The sequence below is a fragment of the Erinaceus europaeus genome, chromosome 1 (assembly GCF_950295315.1).
Source record: "Erinaceus europaeus chromosome 1, mEriEur2.1, whole genome shotgun sequence".
Classification (NCBI taxonomy): Eukaryota; Metazoa; Chordata; class Mammalia; order Eulipotyphla; family Erinaceidae; genus Erinaceus; species Erinaceus europaeus.
In genome coordinates, this window is record NC_080162.1 from 167,556,964 (window position 1) to 167,577,258 (window position 20,295).

A 20,295-nucleotide genomic window follows, 5' to 3' on the forward strand; every position below is an offset into this window, starting at 1 on the left:
GTCCACCAGGGTTTTTGCTGTGGCTCTATGCCTGCATGATGATTCCACTTCACCTAGCAACCTTTTCTGTTGTTGTTCTTAATAAATATATATATATGTATTATTTATTGTTATCTTTATTGGACAGAGACAGCCAGAAATCAAGAGGGAAGGGAGTGATAGAGAGGGAGACAGAGAGACACCTGCAGCCCTGCTTCAGCACTCCTAAAGCTTTCCCCCTGCAGGTGGGACTGGGGGCTCAAATCCAGGTCCTTGGGCATTGTAATGCATGAGCTCAATCAGGTGTGCCACCACCCGGCCCCCTTATTTTATATTTTATGATAGAAGAGAAATGGTGGGGGTGGGGAGGGGAGAAAGAGAAGAGAGAGAGAGAAAGAAAGAACACCCGCAGAACTGTGCCACCACTGATGAAGCTTCTCCCCAGCAGTTGGGGACCAGGGGCTTCAACAGTGGCCCTAGTGCATTGTAATGTCTGAACACTACTGAGTGTACTACTACTTCCCCCGTCTATTAAATGAAGACTAAGTGTGTTTTTAGCGTTATAGGTATCTGCATTCATGCATGAATATGTGGGTGTATGGATTATGTTAGGGTATTTTGTACCTATATCTCAATGAAACTCTTTATACTCTCACTAAGAGGGTATTAAAATTACTTTCCACATCATTTTCTTTCTTTTACTTTTTCTCTGTGTGTGTGTGTGTGTGTGTGTGTGTGTATGTATGTGTTTATGGGACTGAACTTGGCCCCAGAATATAAAAGCATATTACATCAATCATCCACATGATTCAGCCTTAAGATTTAATCTTTAAAAAAATTTATAGGACTGGTATCAGGATCCCAGTTCAAGCCCCCGGATCCCCACCTGCAGGGGGGTTTGCCACACAGGCGGTGAAGCAGGTCTGCAGGTGTCTATCTTTCTCTCCCCTTCTCTCTCTTCCCTTCCTCTCTCGATTTCTCTCTGTCCTATCCAAGGACAACCACAATAATAACAATAACAATGGTGATAAACAACAAGGGGCAACAAAAAGGGAAAAATAAAATAAAATGAAATGAAACAAAATTAAATTAAAATAAATAAATTCATAGGTAGCCTTGTTCAACACTTCACTCAACTAGTAAATGGGCACAGATTTGAGCAGGGTTTTAGTCTGTTTAGGTTTTAGTCTGTTTAGGCATGACTGTTTTTAAGTAGAATCATGTTAATCATTAATATAAGGAGTTAGTGTTGTGTGGGGCTATGTGTAAGCTTGATAAAGCTTAGGGAGAACTCCCCCCATCCTTGGATGGAGGTCTGAGAAGATACCCTCTTGTTAGTCTCTCTCAACTGAGGTGAACAAAGGGGAGAAACCGTCTCTCAGACTAAGTTCTTCCCTTCTTGACTCTCAAGCCCACAGTAACCTCAGTACCCCTTTCCATTAACTGCAGGCCACATGGCCGCCTACTTTAAGATTCACTTACTCAAAGTTCACCTCACCTTCTGATCACAGAGGAGAACACACCTTATCACACACTCCATCATACACCTCAGACCCCAGACAAGAGAAATTCCAAACTATATGGCCTTTTGATATCCATTTTCTCTCTGTCTCACCCTACTTTTTTAACCCCTATGCTTCTCTCAAATACCTTTAGATAATTAAGTTGCTTGCATCATGGATAATAACTGTCTTGTATCTCATCAATTCTGGTCATACCAGCCCCCTACCATAGGGGCAAGCTGACCTTTAAGAAACCTGTAATTCCTGACATGTTTGAAATATGTTCTTTGTTTGGTTTTCTATTTAAACTCTTGCCCATCTGCTAATAAATGAGATATGAGCACGCTTCAGTCTCCCCGGTGTCTTTGCTTCATTTTTCGTCCCTTGAGCGAGCGAGAAAGAACCGGTCAGTTGCCTTTCTGCTAGAGATCACCCCGCCAGAAAGCCGACAGTGTTAGTAATTTTTTTTTGTCTCCAGGTTTATTGTTGGGGCTCGGTTCCTGCAGTACAAATCCACTGCTCCTGGAGGCTATTTTTCCGCTTTTGTTGCCCTTGTTGTTGCTATTATTGTTATAGTTGTTATTGCTGTTGTTGTTATTGGATAGGACAGAAAGAAATCGAGATGGGTAAGACAGAGAGGGGGATTAATAGCTTACAGTAAATACAGTAAATGTATGAATTACTTAATTTCCTTGTCCAAACAGTTGTGAAGATTTTTGGTGCTCCCACTGTTTCATTTTCATTTCTGTTTCAGAAGCCATTTAAAAAGACAAAAAAGGTTTTTCAATTTGATGTAGTCCCATTGGTTTATTTTTGTTTTAGTCTCCTTTGATATTGGACTTGAGTCATTGAAGGTGCCTATAGAACTTAGTTGAAAAAGAGTTCTGTTAGTATTTTCCTATAATTATCTAATACCCAAGTCCTTTTCCGGTCTAGCTCTGTGGGCGGGAGAGATACAACCAGGGACTCATGGCTGAGTGGGATGCAGTTCAATCTTTATTGATGAGGAATGCAGTGCAAGCTATATAATCTAATCTCCCTTCATTCGAAAGCCCTATCCTTTATATCTCCTGAGGCGGAAGTGTCAGGGCAGAAGAGGATGTACGTAGGATAGGGGGTGGGGAGAAGGAAAAAGCACTTGAACCAGTGGGGATTAAATGGTGGAAAACAGGATGTGACTAGGAGAGGGGCGGAGTGGAAAAGAGCGTGAACCAGTGGGGATTAAACCAGTGCGAACAAAACAATAATTATGTAAATAGACCATAGCATCAAGCAATGCAACAGAAGGGGTCTTAGAAGCAGAATTTAGAAGCAGACCAACAGTCCTTGATCCATTTGGAGTTTACTTTTGTGTCTGGTGAAATATAGTGGTTCACTATCATTCTTTTGCACATTTCAACCCAAATTCCCCAATTCAGTTTATGAAGTGACTCATGCTCCTTTCTCTTTTGGTTTGGGGATCCTTGTCAAAAATTAAATGCCCATAGGTGTGAAGGAAGTCAATACTTTTGAAACATAACAACCCTACATAATAAAAAATTCATCTTAGGACTGGCGGTAGCTTATCTGGTTAAATGCACGTGTTACCATGTGCAAAGAGCCAGGTATAAGTCCTGCTTATCATCTACAATATAAAATCTTCACAAGCCATGATACAAATACTGCAGGTGTCTCTGTCTATCTTCTTCTTTATCTATACAGCACCCCTCAATTTCTCTCTGTCATATCAAATAAATACAAGGTAAAAATGTGGTCTCTGAGAGCCGTGGATTCATTGTGAATGCACTGAGCCCAACAATAATCCTGGTGACAATAAAAAAATTTTAAAAAATAATTTTTGCCTTTTTCCTTCTCTATTCAGTAACACAGTTGAGCTCTTAGGATAAATGATCATTCCCACACTCAATGGAAGTGAACTGTACCTGAAATAACTGGCTTCTCACAAATAGAAATTATAGTCTGGTAAATCTACCTTTCTGGTTATAAAGTTCCAAATCTTACATCTTTCTTCTTTGTAGTTTGATATGTTTCTGTTCTCTATATCCCACATATAAATTTTCTTTCTTACTTCACTAAACATAATCACCTCCAGTTCCATCATCCATTTTTCCCCAATGCTGTCTTTTTACATGATTAACACAGTGCATGATGATGCACTGACTTAAATTGGGGTAATAGTGTTTTGCAGACGCCTATCATGTTGAGATGAGAAATTTTACCCATGTGTCAATAACTCTACCATTAACCCACCAATAATTTTTTAAATTGCTAACACAGAATTTAATACCCATTTTAACTTTAACTACTTACTCTGTAAGTAACAGTACTTTGTGCATGTTAATCCATTTGACTGATTACTAAGTATAGTAGTTATCGATAGTTTGGTATACAAAATAACAAACTATTAGAATGTACTTTGATTTACTAACAGGGACTGAAAGTCATCATTAGATTTTGTTGCTGGTTGTTGGTGGATTTAGTACAACTGTATGGGCTTTGTCCCAATCAGCAAAAGAAGTCAACATTTGCCTCAAAGATTTTGTTTGTCTCTCAATATTTTTTTCAGTGTTCTCAAATACACCTGCCTTGTGTGTGTGTGTGTGTGTGGGGGGTGAACAGTGCTAGCCAAATAAAATCAATTTGCCACAGTTTTTCATTACCCCCTTTTGTGTTATACTTGTGGGATTTTTTAAACAGTGTATGGTTCTCTACTCACTACAGTCTGTCATATTTCATGTGCTGGTTACTGAATTCGCACTTGGTATTTGCAGATTAGTCTGGTCCCTAGGACAAACCTTAAACTTGGGCTGGCATGACATTTAAAAGTCAGATCTATACTAAACACAATATAGTAATGTGATTTACTGAACAAGAGTTGTATTGATATATTTACAGATTTTTTTTTTTTCTGGCTTTCAGGGTTATCAGTGGGACTTGATGCTTGCACTACCAATCCACTGCTCCTGGAGGCCATTTTTCTCCATTTTTGTTGCTCTTGTTGTTATTATTGCTATTGTTGCCATTGCTGTTGTTGGATAGGATAGAGAGAAATTGAGAGAGGAAGGGAAGATAGGAGGAGAGAAAGTCACCTGCAGACTTGCTTCACTGCTTGTGAAGTGAAACAGCCTCCCCCACCCTGGTAAGTGGTATTGTAGGCATAATTAGTAGTTATTCATATTTTACAGGGACATAATGTAAGGTATTTGTGGCTGTTTCTTTCTTTAATAATAATAAAAAAGCGTATAGTCTGTGAGATGGCATAGTAGATAAAGCACTGGAATCTCAAGCATGAGGTCTTGAGTTTAATCCCTGGCAAGACATGTACCAGAGCGATGTCTGGTTCTTTTTCTCTCTACTCCTATCTTTCTCATAAATAAATAAATAAAATATTTTTTAAAATAATAAAAAGGGTTATTGAGGACTTGCTGATGGAATACTCTAATTTAGTGCTATATAGTCATACTTTACTTTTTCAGTGTTCTTTGGAAAAACTATGTTACAGGTTTCAATTGAAAATTATCCCTGGCTAGTTATTGGTGATGTCAGAAATTTCCTAATTACAAATGACAATGACATTAAAAATGGACAGTTGTGGTCCAGGAGGTGGTGCAGTGGATACAGCATTGGAATCTTAAGCATGAGGTCCTGAGTTCAATCCTGGCAGCACATATACCAGAGTTATGTCTGGATCTTTCTGTCTCCTACTGTCTTTCTCATGAATAAATAAATAAAATTAAAAAAAATAGAGTGGACTGTGATACTTCACAGTAGTTGTGGAAAATCAAGAAAAGCCAGGGGTCAGGGGAGAGTAGAGGGTTAAAAATCCAGTGCCCTACAGGAGTATGAAGATTAGATGGAGAGTGAAGAACATGCATAATGGGAAAATGTAAAATATTTCCCTTGTCACAGTAATCCTGTTAGTCAACATTTCCTGATTAGAGTGACTAAAAAAGCAGAAGAAGAATTTCAACTCAAATGATCCATAATCTAAAATCTATGATAAGTGAGCTTGTATAAATAAGTGTTATAAAAGAACTAGAAGAAAAACCACCATTTCAATATTCTAGCTTTTTTTTTTTACAAGGGATAAATCAAACATATATTTTTAAAACATAGTATACTTTCATTAAAAACTTAAAATGTGTATATTTTCTTCCTACTTATATACAAATCATAAGGTGTATTAGTAAACATTTTTTCTTTGTGGTCCTTATAAAAATGATTGCCAGTAGCTTAACAGCTGAGTAGGCTAAACAAAGTATTAAAGTATTATGAGAATTAGTTGACTTTAAGGATATTAATGCAAAAAAAAAAGAATGTTAGTGCATGTATATTATTAAATGGCATTATGAAATCTTCTAATTTGGGAGAAGTTACATGATAAGAAGGTATTGAATTTAAGTAAATAATACATTGCCAGTGAAATCCTATCTCCTTCATTCAAGAAAAAAATGGAATCTATTTCAAACTGCACTGCTGCTGATTAGGTAACTGAATATATGTGTCTTTGCTGGAAGTCTATTCATTACAGATTATATGAGAAGAACTTCTTGGCATGTTTTCAGTATATAGTAAATGAATTTACTAGATTGAGTTTCAACAATAAACATTCCTGACAGTGATACATTGCTAATCTCTTAAAAATAGTATTAGGATAAATGCTTTATTTTCAAGTTTGTACATGTAGAAATATATTTTGGGAGGAAAATCAATTGCTTGGAAAGTTCATCAATGATTTCACCTGGTGTTTCACACATTGAATTTTTTTTATATATTTAGTGTGTTCTTTTCTGAAACTGAGCTTCTATATTTGCTGTTTATTTTTATTTTTTATTTTTAGAATTTATTTTTTAATGAGAAAGGAGGAGAGAGAAAGAACCAGACACCACTCTGCTGGTACATGTGCTGCTGGGGATTGACCTGGGGACCTCATGCTTGAGAATCCAATACTTTATCCACTGTGCCATCTCACAGACCACTGCTGTTTATTTCCTCTAAGAAAGTAAATTTCCTGTATTTTATGTGTAAATCAAAATGGAAGTTAATAACTTCATGGGGTTATAGGATTATCATTTACAGGATAGATAGATCCAGGCAGGAAAAGAAATACATTATAGAGAATACATTCCAAGAAGTACCATCACAATTTCTAATATGTGTTAGTAGATGTATTTGGCCCTTTTCAATTTGCACTTTAAGAAATTTTAATAGCTTATGGAACATTGAAGTAAAGCTCAGAAAGGGATGAGCTAAATATCTGATTGTGCATTTAAAATAAATACATCGATCTGTGAAACTTGAAAACATCTATTTTCATGTAGAAAAAAATTTCCCCAAATAGTCTGAGTTTAGGGTTACTTTTAAAATTAGCCTTACATGACTGAATCATGATTGGCATGTGAGCTTAGTGATAGCATCTTTCTCACACCATCCTTCCAGATTTTCTCTTTCTTGGCAAGAGAATAAGTCATGAGATCCTAAAGAGAAAGCCATACATATTTAACAAGTCAATCAGGTTCCACCTATATGTGAAATGCTTGGTCACTTACATGATTATATTGAAGTGAATCACCTTAAATAAAATGAAATTCTTTCTTGAAAAACCATCACCTGACACTGGAAAGACAATGTCTACCTACAACTGAATGGACTGGTTACATGGAATTTATACTAAATATATTTTGACAGAATTACATGATCTGTATGTAGTAATATTTTTCCTGATAGCTGGAGTCATTGATCAGTCTTGCAGGAAACTGGCCTTTTACATTTGACATATGCATGTTTACTTCCTCCCCAAGTTCAGTGTCTCACTGAAGTATTACTATGTCAATATATAACCCCCCTTTTTTTAAGACTGAACTCCTAAATGTCAGACATGAACTTATCTGAGATTTTGTCCTGTCTTTACTATACTGCCTTACACACTGTAAACTTGAAACAAATGACAAGTATTTTCAGTTAGCATTTGTACCTTAAGAAGATTCACTTCATGGGAGTTGGGCGGTAGCGCAACAGGTTAAGCACAGGTGGCTCAAAGTGCAAGGATGGCGTAAGGATCCCCAGGTTTGAGACTCCAGTTTCTCTCCCCCTTTCTGTCTTCCCCTCCTCTCTCCATTTCTCTCTGTCCTATCCAACAACGACAACATCAATAACAACAATAATAACTACAACATTAAATAGACAAGGGTAACAAAAGGGAATAAACAAATATTAAAAAAGAAGATTCACTTTCAACCACAAAAAATTATTAAAATAACCTAAATTACATAATACCTGCTTAAAAGGCATCAAACAAATAATATATACACTTGTAGTGGAATTCAAGTTGAAAAACTTCCGTAAACATAACTTAATTATCATAAAAGTATTGGAGTTAATCTAAAAGAAACTGTACTTTTTATTGCAGGTTTGGTTACAAAAGTACGGCTACCTTCCACCAACTGACTCCAGAATGTCGGTGCTGCGCTCTGCAGAGACCATGCAGTCTGCTTTAGCTGCCATGCAGCAGTTCTACGGCATTAATATGACAGGAAAAGTAGACCGAAACACAATTGAGTAAGTAACAGTAACCAAGTTTTTATTTTGTCTTTGAGACAGACAGACTTAGTCTGAAACATCGTTAAATCAACCAATTACAACTGGAATGGTTGTCCATAAACTTTTCTTTACAGTTATCTGAAATTCAGTTGAAGCTTCCACAATTAGAGGAACACATGTGCGGAAATGAGTTTGTAAAACTGGCAGGACCATATGTCTTCCTTGTTAAATGATATCAAATCCACAGCTTGAAATTGCCCGGGAGTTGGGGCAGGGCTAAGCACAATGGGTTAAGCTCACATGCTCACATGGTGCAAAGTGCAAGGACCAGAGTAAGTAAGGATCCTGGTTTGAGCTCCTGGCTCCCCACCTGCAGGGCAGTGGCTTCACAAAAGGTGAAGGAGGTCTGCAGGCGTCTTTCTCACCCCTCTCTGTCTTCCCTTCCTCTCTCAATTTATCTCTGTCCTATCCAACAACAATGCAACAGTAACAACAAGGGCAACAAAAGGAGAAAAAAATAGCCTCCAGGAGCAGTGGATTCCAGTGCAGGCACCTGACCCTCAGTGATAACCTTGGAGGAAAGAAAGAGAGAGAGGAAGGAAGGAAGGAAGGAAGGAAGGAAGGAAGGAAGGAAGGAAGGAAGGAAGGAAGGAAGGAAGGAAGGAAGGGAGAAAGTGTCCAGGAAAGAAATACTGATATCGTGGAAAATGGGAAACAATACCATTCTGGGCTCCTTTACTTTTGGTGATGTGAGGTGGAGTTATTATAAAGCAAATTAACAGTTCTCTAAATGAATGTAATCATGGAAAATTTTTGCTATGAAGTCTCTACTTCCAACTATTTATTAATAAAGCATTTCTTTTACTCCCTAATTTTTTATACTGATTTTACCAATAATTCTTTCATTTATTTATTCATTCAAGTGTTCTTTACTGAGTGAAAGGGACAGATGCAAAAGTTGTAGTACCTTCTTCAAATTAACCTGAACTGTGTTACTACCTACAGTCACCATAGGTAAAGTCGGAGTTCTATAATATGATGAAACTACATTTGTGTTTCTGGGTAGTAAAGGTAAGAAGGATTAATTACTTCAGGGAGGGTAAATATAATTTTTATTTATTGAATGTAGGATATTAATAAAGTCAAGCTATGTGATCATTTATTTTGATTGTTATAAACCAACCCCCCAGAACAGGAAGACAAGGATACTATTTTTCTTTCTACTTTTAAAAATAAGCTGAATATTAAAGGCTTAGTGAATGCTATAGTAACTGTAGCAAGATTATCTTTTAACATGTAGTGTTCACTATCCCATGCTTTACACCACAAAAAACAGTGCATTTATGTTTGTCTTTGAGCCTTAAATGCCAACAATATCTAGTCTCAGATATATGCATTTAATTTTTCAAATTAAACTCATTTCACATATAATTTTAACATTAAATTTTGATTATAAGACATTAATATAATGTCTGTCAGATTTCTATTTCAAAGCATAAAAACACATACTAAAGGCTGGAAGATCAAATATCAAAGTAGTTTGAATAAATACATTCCATTTTGTAACTCTTTCAAGAAATTTTAAATGTTAAGTTTGATCTTGATTTGAGAAAACAGAATCAAGATTTAATATAATACGTTCCATAGAATCAGAAATTTTTTTATTAAATATAATTTTGCTATTTTGAAACTGGTTCTCTATAGTCATTGCAATTTTTCTTGATAACATAATAGTAGAGTTTAAATCATAATAGGCTACTTGTCTTAACTATATATGATTTTAAATTAATAAGCAACAACCTCTGGCAAGTTCTGAATTCTATTGCTGTATGTGTGGCACAGAATACATTTAAATTATATACTTCATCCTACTATTTATAAAATGCATTTTTTGGGTCCAGGTAGTGGCACACCTGGTTAAGTGCACACATTACAATGTACAACGACCCAGGTTCAAGCCCCTGACCCCCATTTGCAGGGAGGAAAGCTTCACAAGTGGTGAAACAGGGCTGCAGGTATCTCTCTGTCTCTTTCCCTTTCTCCCTCCCCCTCATCTCTCAATCTATCTGTCTATATCCAATAATAAATAAATAAAAATAAAAATTTTACAAAGGAGGGGTTGGAATAAAGAAAGTGACAAAGATACCACAGCACTGAAGCTTTCCTCAGTATGGTTGGAGCTGGGCTTGAACATGCATCATGCTCATGGCAAAGCAGACACCTGCCCAGATGAACTGTCTTGTTCATGAAACATTTTGAAAAGTACAAATACATTGATAAGTTTGGAAACACATTACTTAGTATCTTAGAGTCTGAAACTAAAAGTAAGACAATATAGACCTATAAAAGAAGGCATTTGTGTTTTACCCTGTTTTTTTAAAATTAAAAAAAAAATTTTTTTAATCTTTATTGATTTTGAATAGAGACAGAGAGAAATTGTGAGGGGGAGGGGAAATAGTACAGAAGAGAGACAGGGAGACACCTGCAGCCCTGTTTCACCACTTGTGAAGCTTTCCCCCTGCAGGTGGGGACCAGGACTTGAACCCGGATCCTTGCACACACTGTAATGTGTGCACTTAACTAGGTGCACCACCGCCTGGCCCCTACCCTGTTCTTGAGAGCTTTTTCTGATCTTGTTTTCTAAAATAGTATGAAAGAAATAGCTATCAAGAGATAATAGAAGAAGACTATATGCAGAATTTTCCAAATACTTCATACAGAAAGAGGTCTGAATAATATGTAGTTGTTCAGTTGTAGGGTAATGTAAAATATGCAGAGGTGTAGAGAAGGACATGGGTCGTTTTCTGACATTCAAGTGTTCAGATACCAGATCAGAAGAAAAAATTGTGTCAACATGTAGAAGTGAAATTAACATTTCTGTGAATTTTAACATTAGAGAGAAAAGATGAGAGGTATAAAAAGTCTTTCATTTAAAAACTAGTGAATTTTTTCTTTTCCTTTTGTTTTGACATTGCTGTGTATGTGTTTTGTAATACAACTTTGTTCTACTTTATGTTTCTTTTTTATATATTTTTTTAATTTTTATTTTTTATATTTATTTATTTTCCATTTTGTTGACCTTGTTGTTTTTCATTGTTGTTGTATTTATTATTGTTGTTATTGATGTAGTCGTTGTGATAGGACAGAGAGAAATGGAAAAAGAAGGGGAAGACAGGGAGGGGGAGAGAAAGACACCTGCAGACCTGCTCCACTGCCTGTGAGGTGACCCCCCCCCCCCGCATGTGGGGAGCTGGGGGATCAAACCGGGATCCTTACGCCAATCGTTGTGCTTTGCGCCACATGTGCTTAACCTGCTGTGCTACTGCCCGACTCCCTCTTTTTTATATTTTGATTAGAAATACATCTTTCTAATTAAATAGAATGTTATACCAAATAGTTATTTCTAGGTGGACCATTAATCCTGAATCACTTTCCCTTTCTATTTTGCCAAGCTTCTCTCAAGCTCGAAACTCTGTAGCTTCATTTATCTCTTGTACTGTTTTTTTTTTTTCTATTGCTGTAGCCTCAGTTTTAAGGTATTGTTGTTCAGAATGATCAGCTCAAATACTATACTATTTTGTAGGTATAATCCTATAATCATGCTATTTAAGCAATTGTGCTTTTTATAATCACAAATGAATGTGTTATAATAATTCATACTGAAATTGCACTGTTAGTGTTTTCTGTAGTAAAATTATAATGTGTGACTCTATATAAGACTTATTTTGTAGAACATGAACCATAATTAAGTACTTAAAACTGTACTACCGTATTAGAATAAAGTTGAAAAACAAGATCAGAAGAGAAAACATAAGTAGAACCTGAACTGGAATTGGTGTATTGCACCAAAGTAAAAAACTCTGGGGTGGGTGGGGAGGAGAATACAGACCCAAAATGGATGACAGAGGAACTAGTGGGGGTTATATTGTTATATGGAAAACTGGGGAATGCTATGCGTGTACAACCTATTGTATTTACTATCTAATGTAAAACATTAATTCCCCAATAAAGAAATTTACATTTTTTTAAAAAAAGAATAATGTTATAGATTTCTTTTTCAGATGCTATAAACTTTTATCTAATTTTAGATCTTTGTAAAAATCAATTACTTTTAACTTAAATAATTGTGTATTCTTTTAGTTGATGCTTAGCTCATTCAATGTATACATCTTGTGTAATTAAAAGTAATGATGCCAAGTTGTGGTGTTTACTTTACATAATGTTGAGAAAATTAACCATTTTCAAGCAGCAAATATAGGTAGTACTTTGCTTTAAGTTAGCATTGGTGGTAGAGAGATAGTTATGAATAATATCCCTTCACTCTAATGTGAAATCATTGTCATATATATCAATAATTCTTAAAATTTAGGGGTTATTTGACTAATGTGTAGTATACTCACTTAAACTCCTCAATAAATGAAGGCATCTGCATTATGCATAATGTACTTAGCAAAAAAAAAAAGGATGATAGCAAGGTAATACTGAACATGGGTCTTATGTATTTTTGTAATTATAATAGTGCTATAGAATTTAGTTGACCTTTTATGTTTGCACAGTTCACTATATTTGATTATGTTTGAACTACTGACTTTTAGGGTGATCTTCTCTAGCTCTCGCTTTCTCTATATAGATACAGATACATGCACTTTACTATAAGAAAACTCATACCCAGGGCGTGGTGATGACAGAGCAGCTTAAATGCACTTTACCATATACAAGGACCGAGGTTCAAGCCCTGCTCCCTCTATAGCCCTATAACCTCCTTACCTTCATAATTTCTCTCTGTCCCATTTAAAAAAAAAAAAAAAGGCCACCAGAAGTAGTGGATTTGTGTGCTGGCACCAAGCCCTAGAGATAACCTTGGTAGGAAAAAAAAAAAAAGAGTCTTTAGATAGACTCTTTTTTAAAAAAAGAGAAACATTAAGTATATTTATTTATTTTTTTAATACTGAGTTACAAATTTCCCACCACCAGAGCTCTGTGTCCCATCCCCTCCACTGGAAACAGTTGTAATTCTCTTGTGGTCACCAATATGGGCTGATTCTGTGTATGTGTGTGTGTGTGTGTGTGTATGTGTCTGTATGTGTGTGTGTGTCTGTATGTGTATGTGTGTCTGTATGTGTGTGTGTTCTTTCCTGATTTTTTTTTTCAGTAATCCTACCTTCACTTCCTTTCTAAGTCACCCCTATACCTGTTACTACTACTGGGTGTCTTTCTGTTTTTTTTTCCCCTCTTCTCTTTCAGAAGCCAATGCCTGCCTTCCTCTGGTGTTTTCCAGATTCACTTTCCTTTCACTGATGGTGTAAAAACAAGATTTCTGGTCATCTTGTTATTTTTCTATGTTTTTTATGCAAAAAATTCATAATAAATTTTCTGACAAGCAAATATATTAAGTGATAGCATTAATTTTGCTCATTTATTCAAACTGTACCCAGAAAGTTTTTATTTTTTTTTGCCAGGACAGTTGTTGTCTAAATTTCATGCCTGCATCATGCCATCATTCTCATTGACTGCCTTTTTCTTTTAGATAGAAAGAGACCCAGAGAGATATGTGGATAGAACTAGGGTGAGAGAATTAGGGAGGAGAGGCACTTGCTACACTGATACTCCATTGTTGGCTAAGCTTCTCCCCTGGAGGTGGGGGCCAGGCCCTTGTACATAGTAATGTGTTTGCGCTACCCAGTGCACCACTTCCCATGCCACTAAGAAAGTCAATCTTAATTAAAGTCTTAAGACTAAATTAACAACTCTACAAAGAAGTATTGTGAAACTGTAGAGTTATGTCAACTACTAACTTAAAAACTGAAATCATTTAGCTATATCAAAAATCACACACTTTTTGGCCTAATCATCAACGCATTTCATGAAATTTTATCCTAAATTATCAAGATTCTTTTTAAAATTAGTAGGATTCTTTTTCATTTTGGGCATAAGAGAGTCAAAAGTATTTACAGTTACATTTATTTTTACTTATTTGTGAATATATACCAATGATCCTCAAATACAATAACATCATAGAATGGATCAGTCCTTATTTTGGTAGCTTCAGAGGATAAAGGTCAAGCACTAACTTTAGATTTCCACTCTGAAAGGTGAAAGATGTAAACTAAGAATTGATGCTGAGATTTTGTTCAAATGCAGATATGCAGACTAAGTATATGAACTATGTATGCTTAAGTTTTAAAGTATGTTAATTTTTAAATGTTTTTATTAGTAATTTAATAATTATTGACACAACTGTGGTATAGGAGGGGTATAATTACATACACTTCCCACACCAGGGTTCCATATCCCCTCCCCTTCATTTGGAATTTCCCTATTCTTTGTCCCTCTGGGGGTATGAATCAAAAATCTTCATGGGGAGCAAGAGGTGGAAGGTTTGGCTTATGTAATTTCTTCTGCTAGACATGGGTGTTGGCAGATTGATCCATACCCCCAGCCTGTTTCTTTCTTTCCCTTGTGGAGCAGGGCTCTGGGGAAATGGGGTTCCAGGACATATTGGCGAAGTCCTCTGCCCAGGGAAATCAGGTTGGCTTTATGGTAGTATCTGCAACTTGGTGACTGAAAAACATTAAGATTTAAAGCAGGACATCAATTGTTTAATAATCAGGAACCTAAAGGTAAAAATATAGCAGATGAAATTTAAGGTCTTTATGTTGGAAGGAGCTAGGAAGTCTATTTTAGGTTTATTGCAAGGGGCCCATCACTTTTAAAGTACATTAATTAAAGTGTCAGCCTTACAGATGTTTGTGTTCATGCCAGCAGCTAATTTGTTGATGATGATTAAAACCAAAAATACAAAACAAACAAAAGAAGAAGCTGAACTAGTGAGCAGTCACCCATCTTTATTTTGCACCCTAAGTTTAACTTAAAAAATATTTTTTCATGATTACTGAACTCTTTAAGTGCTAACAAAACCTTGGGAATTAAATGTGATAAACATAAAAATTTAGAAAGATCTCTTGGGGACAAACTATAAAAAGTAGATATGACTTACTTTTCATTAGCATTTGGAATAGTCTGGAGCATAGAAATCTGTTTAATGTTATGTTGTTAGTGTGTGTGTGCATATGTACATATATACATGTTACTAAACCCAGGGTTTCATACACTATACCATTAAGCTACATCCTAGTCCATTTTTTCTATTTCTTTAGAGATAAGGAAAAAGGGGAGATGAAGAAAAAGAGGAAGGAGATGGAGAGGGGTAAAAAGAGGGAGAGAAAGAGGGAATGTGAATTTAAAATTCTAAGCAAAGAAGTTAGCAAAGAAGCAGCATACTTTTATGAACTGTGTGTTGACATATAAAAAGAAAGTATGTTTTGGTAATGAAGAGTTTCACAAAATAGGCACTGCCCTAAAATACAACACACACACACACACACACACACACACACACACACACACACACACACACACACTACTTCATTCAGAAGATAGTTTTTTTACTTTGGTGAGACAGTCAATTTTACCTGTGTATACAGTTTTGCACTCTGTACAGGTAAGTATAGTTTTCTCTGAGTGATAAATGAATACAAGTAGCAATTTGGTACACAGATAATTCATATTGATCTAGTAGTTTTGAGAAAGATAACAGGGCCATAGTGAGATCCAGAAAAGCACAGACACTTTGTTCTGAGTTTGTATACATGGAATTGGAGGACATTGCAGGGAACATATAAAAAAGGAGAAGCAGGAAACACAAGAAAAGTACTTTTCACTACCCATAGTGGAAAGAGCTTCAATAAGGTAACCACTCCTGATGGTTTCAGCAGACCAATGGGAAGCTGGCTCAGGTATGGCATATATGGGTTATAAAAGAAGGGGGCCTTTACGTATATGGGGTATAAGAGAAGAGAGGGGACCTTTTGGAACCTTTGCAGGAATATCCAGGAAACTGTCCCTGAGCTTTCTCTCCATTCTAATTTCACTGCTGTATGAGTCCCACCTTATAGCAAAGGAAGATTTGGAAATCTCATAGTTATCATGCCTGTTCTCTTATAAATCTTTCAGGTGAATTTCATGTTATACTACTGAAGGGAACTGAGCTCCCCTTCAGTAGCAATTGTTGCATTAATTAATTAATTATTGTGTTGCTAAATCCTCATACATGTGCAAATTCACTGATTTTTGGACTGTGATTTTTTTTTTCAAGTAGTGAGATGACAGGGGTAGGGGTGAGGGATAGGTGTGGAGAAACAAAGAGAGGGAGAGATAGAGGGAGGCACCAACCATCACATTGCCCCACCATCTACAGAGTTTTCTCTGCTGTTGTGGTACACCCATGTGGTACTGGGTCTTGAACCCAGACCTTCACACATAATAAGGCATACACCCTATTGGATGAACTTTTTTCTAACCTGTACCTTTACCTTTTATGCATTTTTATGTTTGAAAGAGATACACAAAAATTGTACTTTATTCTCATTCTAGCTTATTCTGTTTTGTTAATTTTATATTATCATTATTTGTTTATTGGATAGAGATAGTCAAAAATTGAGAGTTCTGGAAGGGATTGATAGAGAAGGAGAGACACAGAGAGACACCTGTAGTACTACCTCCTCACTCTTGAAGCTTTCTTCCTGCAGATGGGGACAAGGAGCTGGAACCTGGATTCTTGCACATTCTAACATGTACGCTCAACCAGATGCACCACAACCAGCCTGTTTTGTTAAATTTTTACCCACTATCCATTTCATAATTCTTTCTCTTAAGATGCATACTTAAATGTTTTCCTTAGACAAGTGTAACCATATTACATATTAATTACATTTATTAATGTATAATAATTATACATTTTGTTCTAATTTCAATGAGATAACTAAGGAAGCACACATGCCTTAGAGATATAAAATTTGTTTAAAATATAATTTATGTAAGTCATCATATATTACCATTAATATTTCATTTCTAGTTAAATCTAGATCTAACAAATATAGTAAAAAATCAATAATTTTTGTTGACAGTATTAAGTGATCCTTTCTGTCTACTATTTTGAATCACTCTTTTTGTTCTTTTAGTTTTATGCAGAGGATAGAGAGAGAGCAGGAGAGATACTATAGCATTGCTCCACTGATCACTGATGTCAACTTGAATATATGTTATTAGCAATTATAAAGTGTACTTTATGCTGAATGAGATATCTTCCAGTCCTCTGAATATCTTTTATATGCCATGAGTTGTATTTCATATTGGGACTATATAGGTCCACTGCCCTTAAATGTTTCAAGTCTAGTGAAATAGTTTCAAATTTAAGGATTTAGTTGTTCCCTGGGAGTGTTAGTTAAAAGTTCTACATCATCAGGGACACTGAGATAGCATATTGTTATGCAAATAATTTTATTCATGAAGTGCTAAGATCCCAGATTTAATCCCCAGCACCACCATAAGCCATAGCTGAGCAATGCTATGGACACACACACACACGCACACACGCGCACGCACACAAACACACATACACACACACACACACACCACCCTTCTCTAGTTTCCCCCCCCTACCCCTAGAGACATTAACTCCAAAGGACTGGTTAACATCCTGGAGTTTGGCATTAACAAAACATCTCTCTCTCTCTCTCTCTCTCTCTTTCAGTATTCAATTCTATTTTTCTTCCTTTTTCTTTTCTTTTTAAAAATTTCTTTATTGGGGGATTAATGGTTTCCAGTTGACAGTAAAATACAATAGTTTGTATGTGCATAACATTTCTTTTTTTAACATTTATTTATTTTCCTCTTTTGTTGCCCTTGTTGCTTTTATTGTTGTAGTTATTATTGTTGTTGTTATTGATGTTGTCATTGTTGGATAGGACAGAAAGAAATGGAGAGAGGAGGAGAAGACAGAGCGGGGGAGAAAGATAGGCATCTGCTGACCTGCTTCATTGCCTGTGAAGCAACTCCCCTGCAGGTGGGGAGCCAGGGGCTGGAACTGGGATCCTTATGCCTGTCCTTGCATTTCGCTTCACGTTTGCCTAACCCGCTGTGCTACCACTTGACTCCCCATGCATAACATTTATTTTTTTAAATGTTTATTCATTTATTTTTGGATAGAGACAGAGAAAATTGAGCTGATATAGAGATGGAGAGAATCAGAGAGATACCTGCAGCCCTATTTTACAGCTAATGAAACTTTCCCCCTGCAGGTGTTTGCCATTCTTCTTGTGGGGAGGCCTCTTCTCAGGAGCAGACTCCTGGCATGCCTACCCTGTTGTGCACCAGATGTGGGGGTCTAGGAGAGTATCACCTGAGGCAGCAGGGGCTGAGTCTTAACGGGTCTCACTCTGTGTCTGTGACAAGAGATGACCTGGAGACCAAGCTGATAGCAATGATCCGTTTATTGATCAGAGAGGCAAGACTTTTAAGGGGTTGCAGAAGGAGGTAGCTTTTTTATACCATGTATGATTAAGGTAGAAAAGGGGCAGAGAGAGGTAAGGGGTTGGGAAAATTATCAGGTGAGTAATCTAAGGAATAAGGAAGCTAGGCTTTGTTGTGCATGGCTGTAGGGGTCCTTGCATGTCAGGAGGGTGAGGTTTGGTTATAGTCTTATTCAGAAGTGTTGTTTTATCCGGGCTGGTTCACGGGCAGGTAACAGAGACTCGAGGACACATGGCTGGGCTGAGAAGCTGCAGTTTAATCTTTATTCACGAACGGGCAAATCACCACACCATGTGCTTTTCTCCGTCATCCTCTCTCCCCTGCTGCTGCTGGGACTCTGCCCATCCTTAGCATAGGGGGCAGGGAGAAAGAGGGGCGTGAAAGTAGCAAGGGGCAAACCAATTCTTCTCAGAGGTCAGGGGGAAGGGAACATACCAACAATTCCCCCTTCTGTTTTTAACTAAATGACCACAGTATCAGGGGTGTGGGGTGAATAGAATCCTATATCGTACAGGCATTTTCAAAAGAGAAACTGGCACAAACATGGAGAAACATGTAAGCAAGTAACAAGAACCAGTGTGCTGCCAAGGGAAGGCCTGAGGGGGCCATTTTTTGCCTCTGGGCAAAACTTTATCAGCTTAAAGAAAACATTTCCTGCCTCTGGGGGGCGTACTTGCCTTGACAGGCATTTTTTTAGTATGGGGGCGGGGAAGGGCCTAGAGTCCCAAGGCATGGCTGCAGTCAGTCTTTGAGAAACCCAGCAGCATAAGGGGAAGCTGCAAAGTGTCCAAGAGGTGTACCAGTTGAGTCCGATAGAAATGCCAGTCCAAAGCAAATGTCCACGGAAGAATGCCAGGGGGTGGAACGTTGTATGAGGAAGGTCAGCTGCTGGTATTCTGCTTTTCTGTAGAGAACTTGACAGCTGCAATTTACTTACTATGAAACAAACTTGTAGCAGGTTAGAAGTTTATCACAATTGATAACTATTACAATTAGAAGTCTTTTTTAGAATGATTTTAAGGTTGGTTAAAGTTTAAACAATAGAATATGAAAAGGTAAACATGAGAATCAAGGAAAGAAAACCTCAGGCATGAGTATCATTAGCATAGCCATTGTGTAATCTACCATTTCTAATAGGGAAGGTAATCGAGAGTTTTACATATCAACAAGTCTATTTAACCTTTTGTTACACCCATTCAAGATGGAGACACACCCTAGGTGTGCGCAGGTTTTGTTTAGACCAACTTAGTTAAAATATATTGATTGTTAACTAATTTTTACCTCAGACTTTAAATGTAAGTTAATTCTATCTTTATGAGAATTACGTTGAAAACCTTTTTCATTTAACTTTGCCTGGTAAGAATTTAGTCTTAAAGTTATATTCTTAACCTTAAAGTTAATGTTACCAAACTTTAAACACACACATACACATGGTCTTTAATATACAAGGAGAGAAACTTTTGTTACGAAGATATGTCATTTTAAACACAAATTTAGATCTATACTGTCTTAGCCATTCTGGGAGTGCATTGTCCAGCGGTGGCCTCTTGGGCAGCTCTACTTCTAGGAATTGTAGGTTGTGATCTCTGCACGAATCTCTGCGTATTCTCGCTCGTCTGCCTTCAGACCCAAGCTGGAGATCTCAGCCAGGGGGCCCAGTTTTGGCAGGGAGCCCGAGGTCTCCGGGGGGACCGGGATCTGTCCAGACTTCATAGCACGAGGGCGGGCGGGCCAGCCATGCAGAAGGCGCGGGCCGAGGTGCCCCGGGGTGGCGGCCAGGATAGGCTGCTGCGACCCTGCCCCATGGCCCTGCCATGTCTGCTGCCCTACTCCCAGCGGCCGAACAGCGTGGAGGGAGCCGGCGCCCAATGCCCCGCGCCACGCGGTGGAAAGCCGGCTTATG

At 37.2% G+C, this 20,295-nt stretch overlaps 1 protein-coding gene across 1 annotated transcript in view; it reads left to right on the forward strand.

Annotated features, from left to right (window-relative positions):
• The window catches only part of MMP16 (matrix metallopeptidase 16), a 303,774-nt gene that overhangs the window by 128,550 nt on the left and 154,929 nt on the right, over positions 1-20,295 (forward strand). The window contains exon 2 of the mRNA XM_007517352.3: positions 7,891-8,039. Coding sequence (XP_007517414.1) covers positions 7,891-8,039 — 149 coding nt within the window. The remainder of the gene's footprint in view (positions 1-7,890; positions 8,040-20,295) is intronic.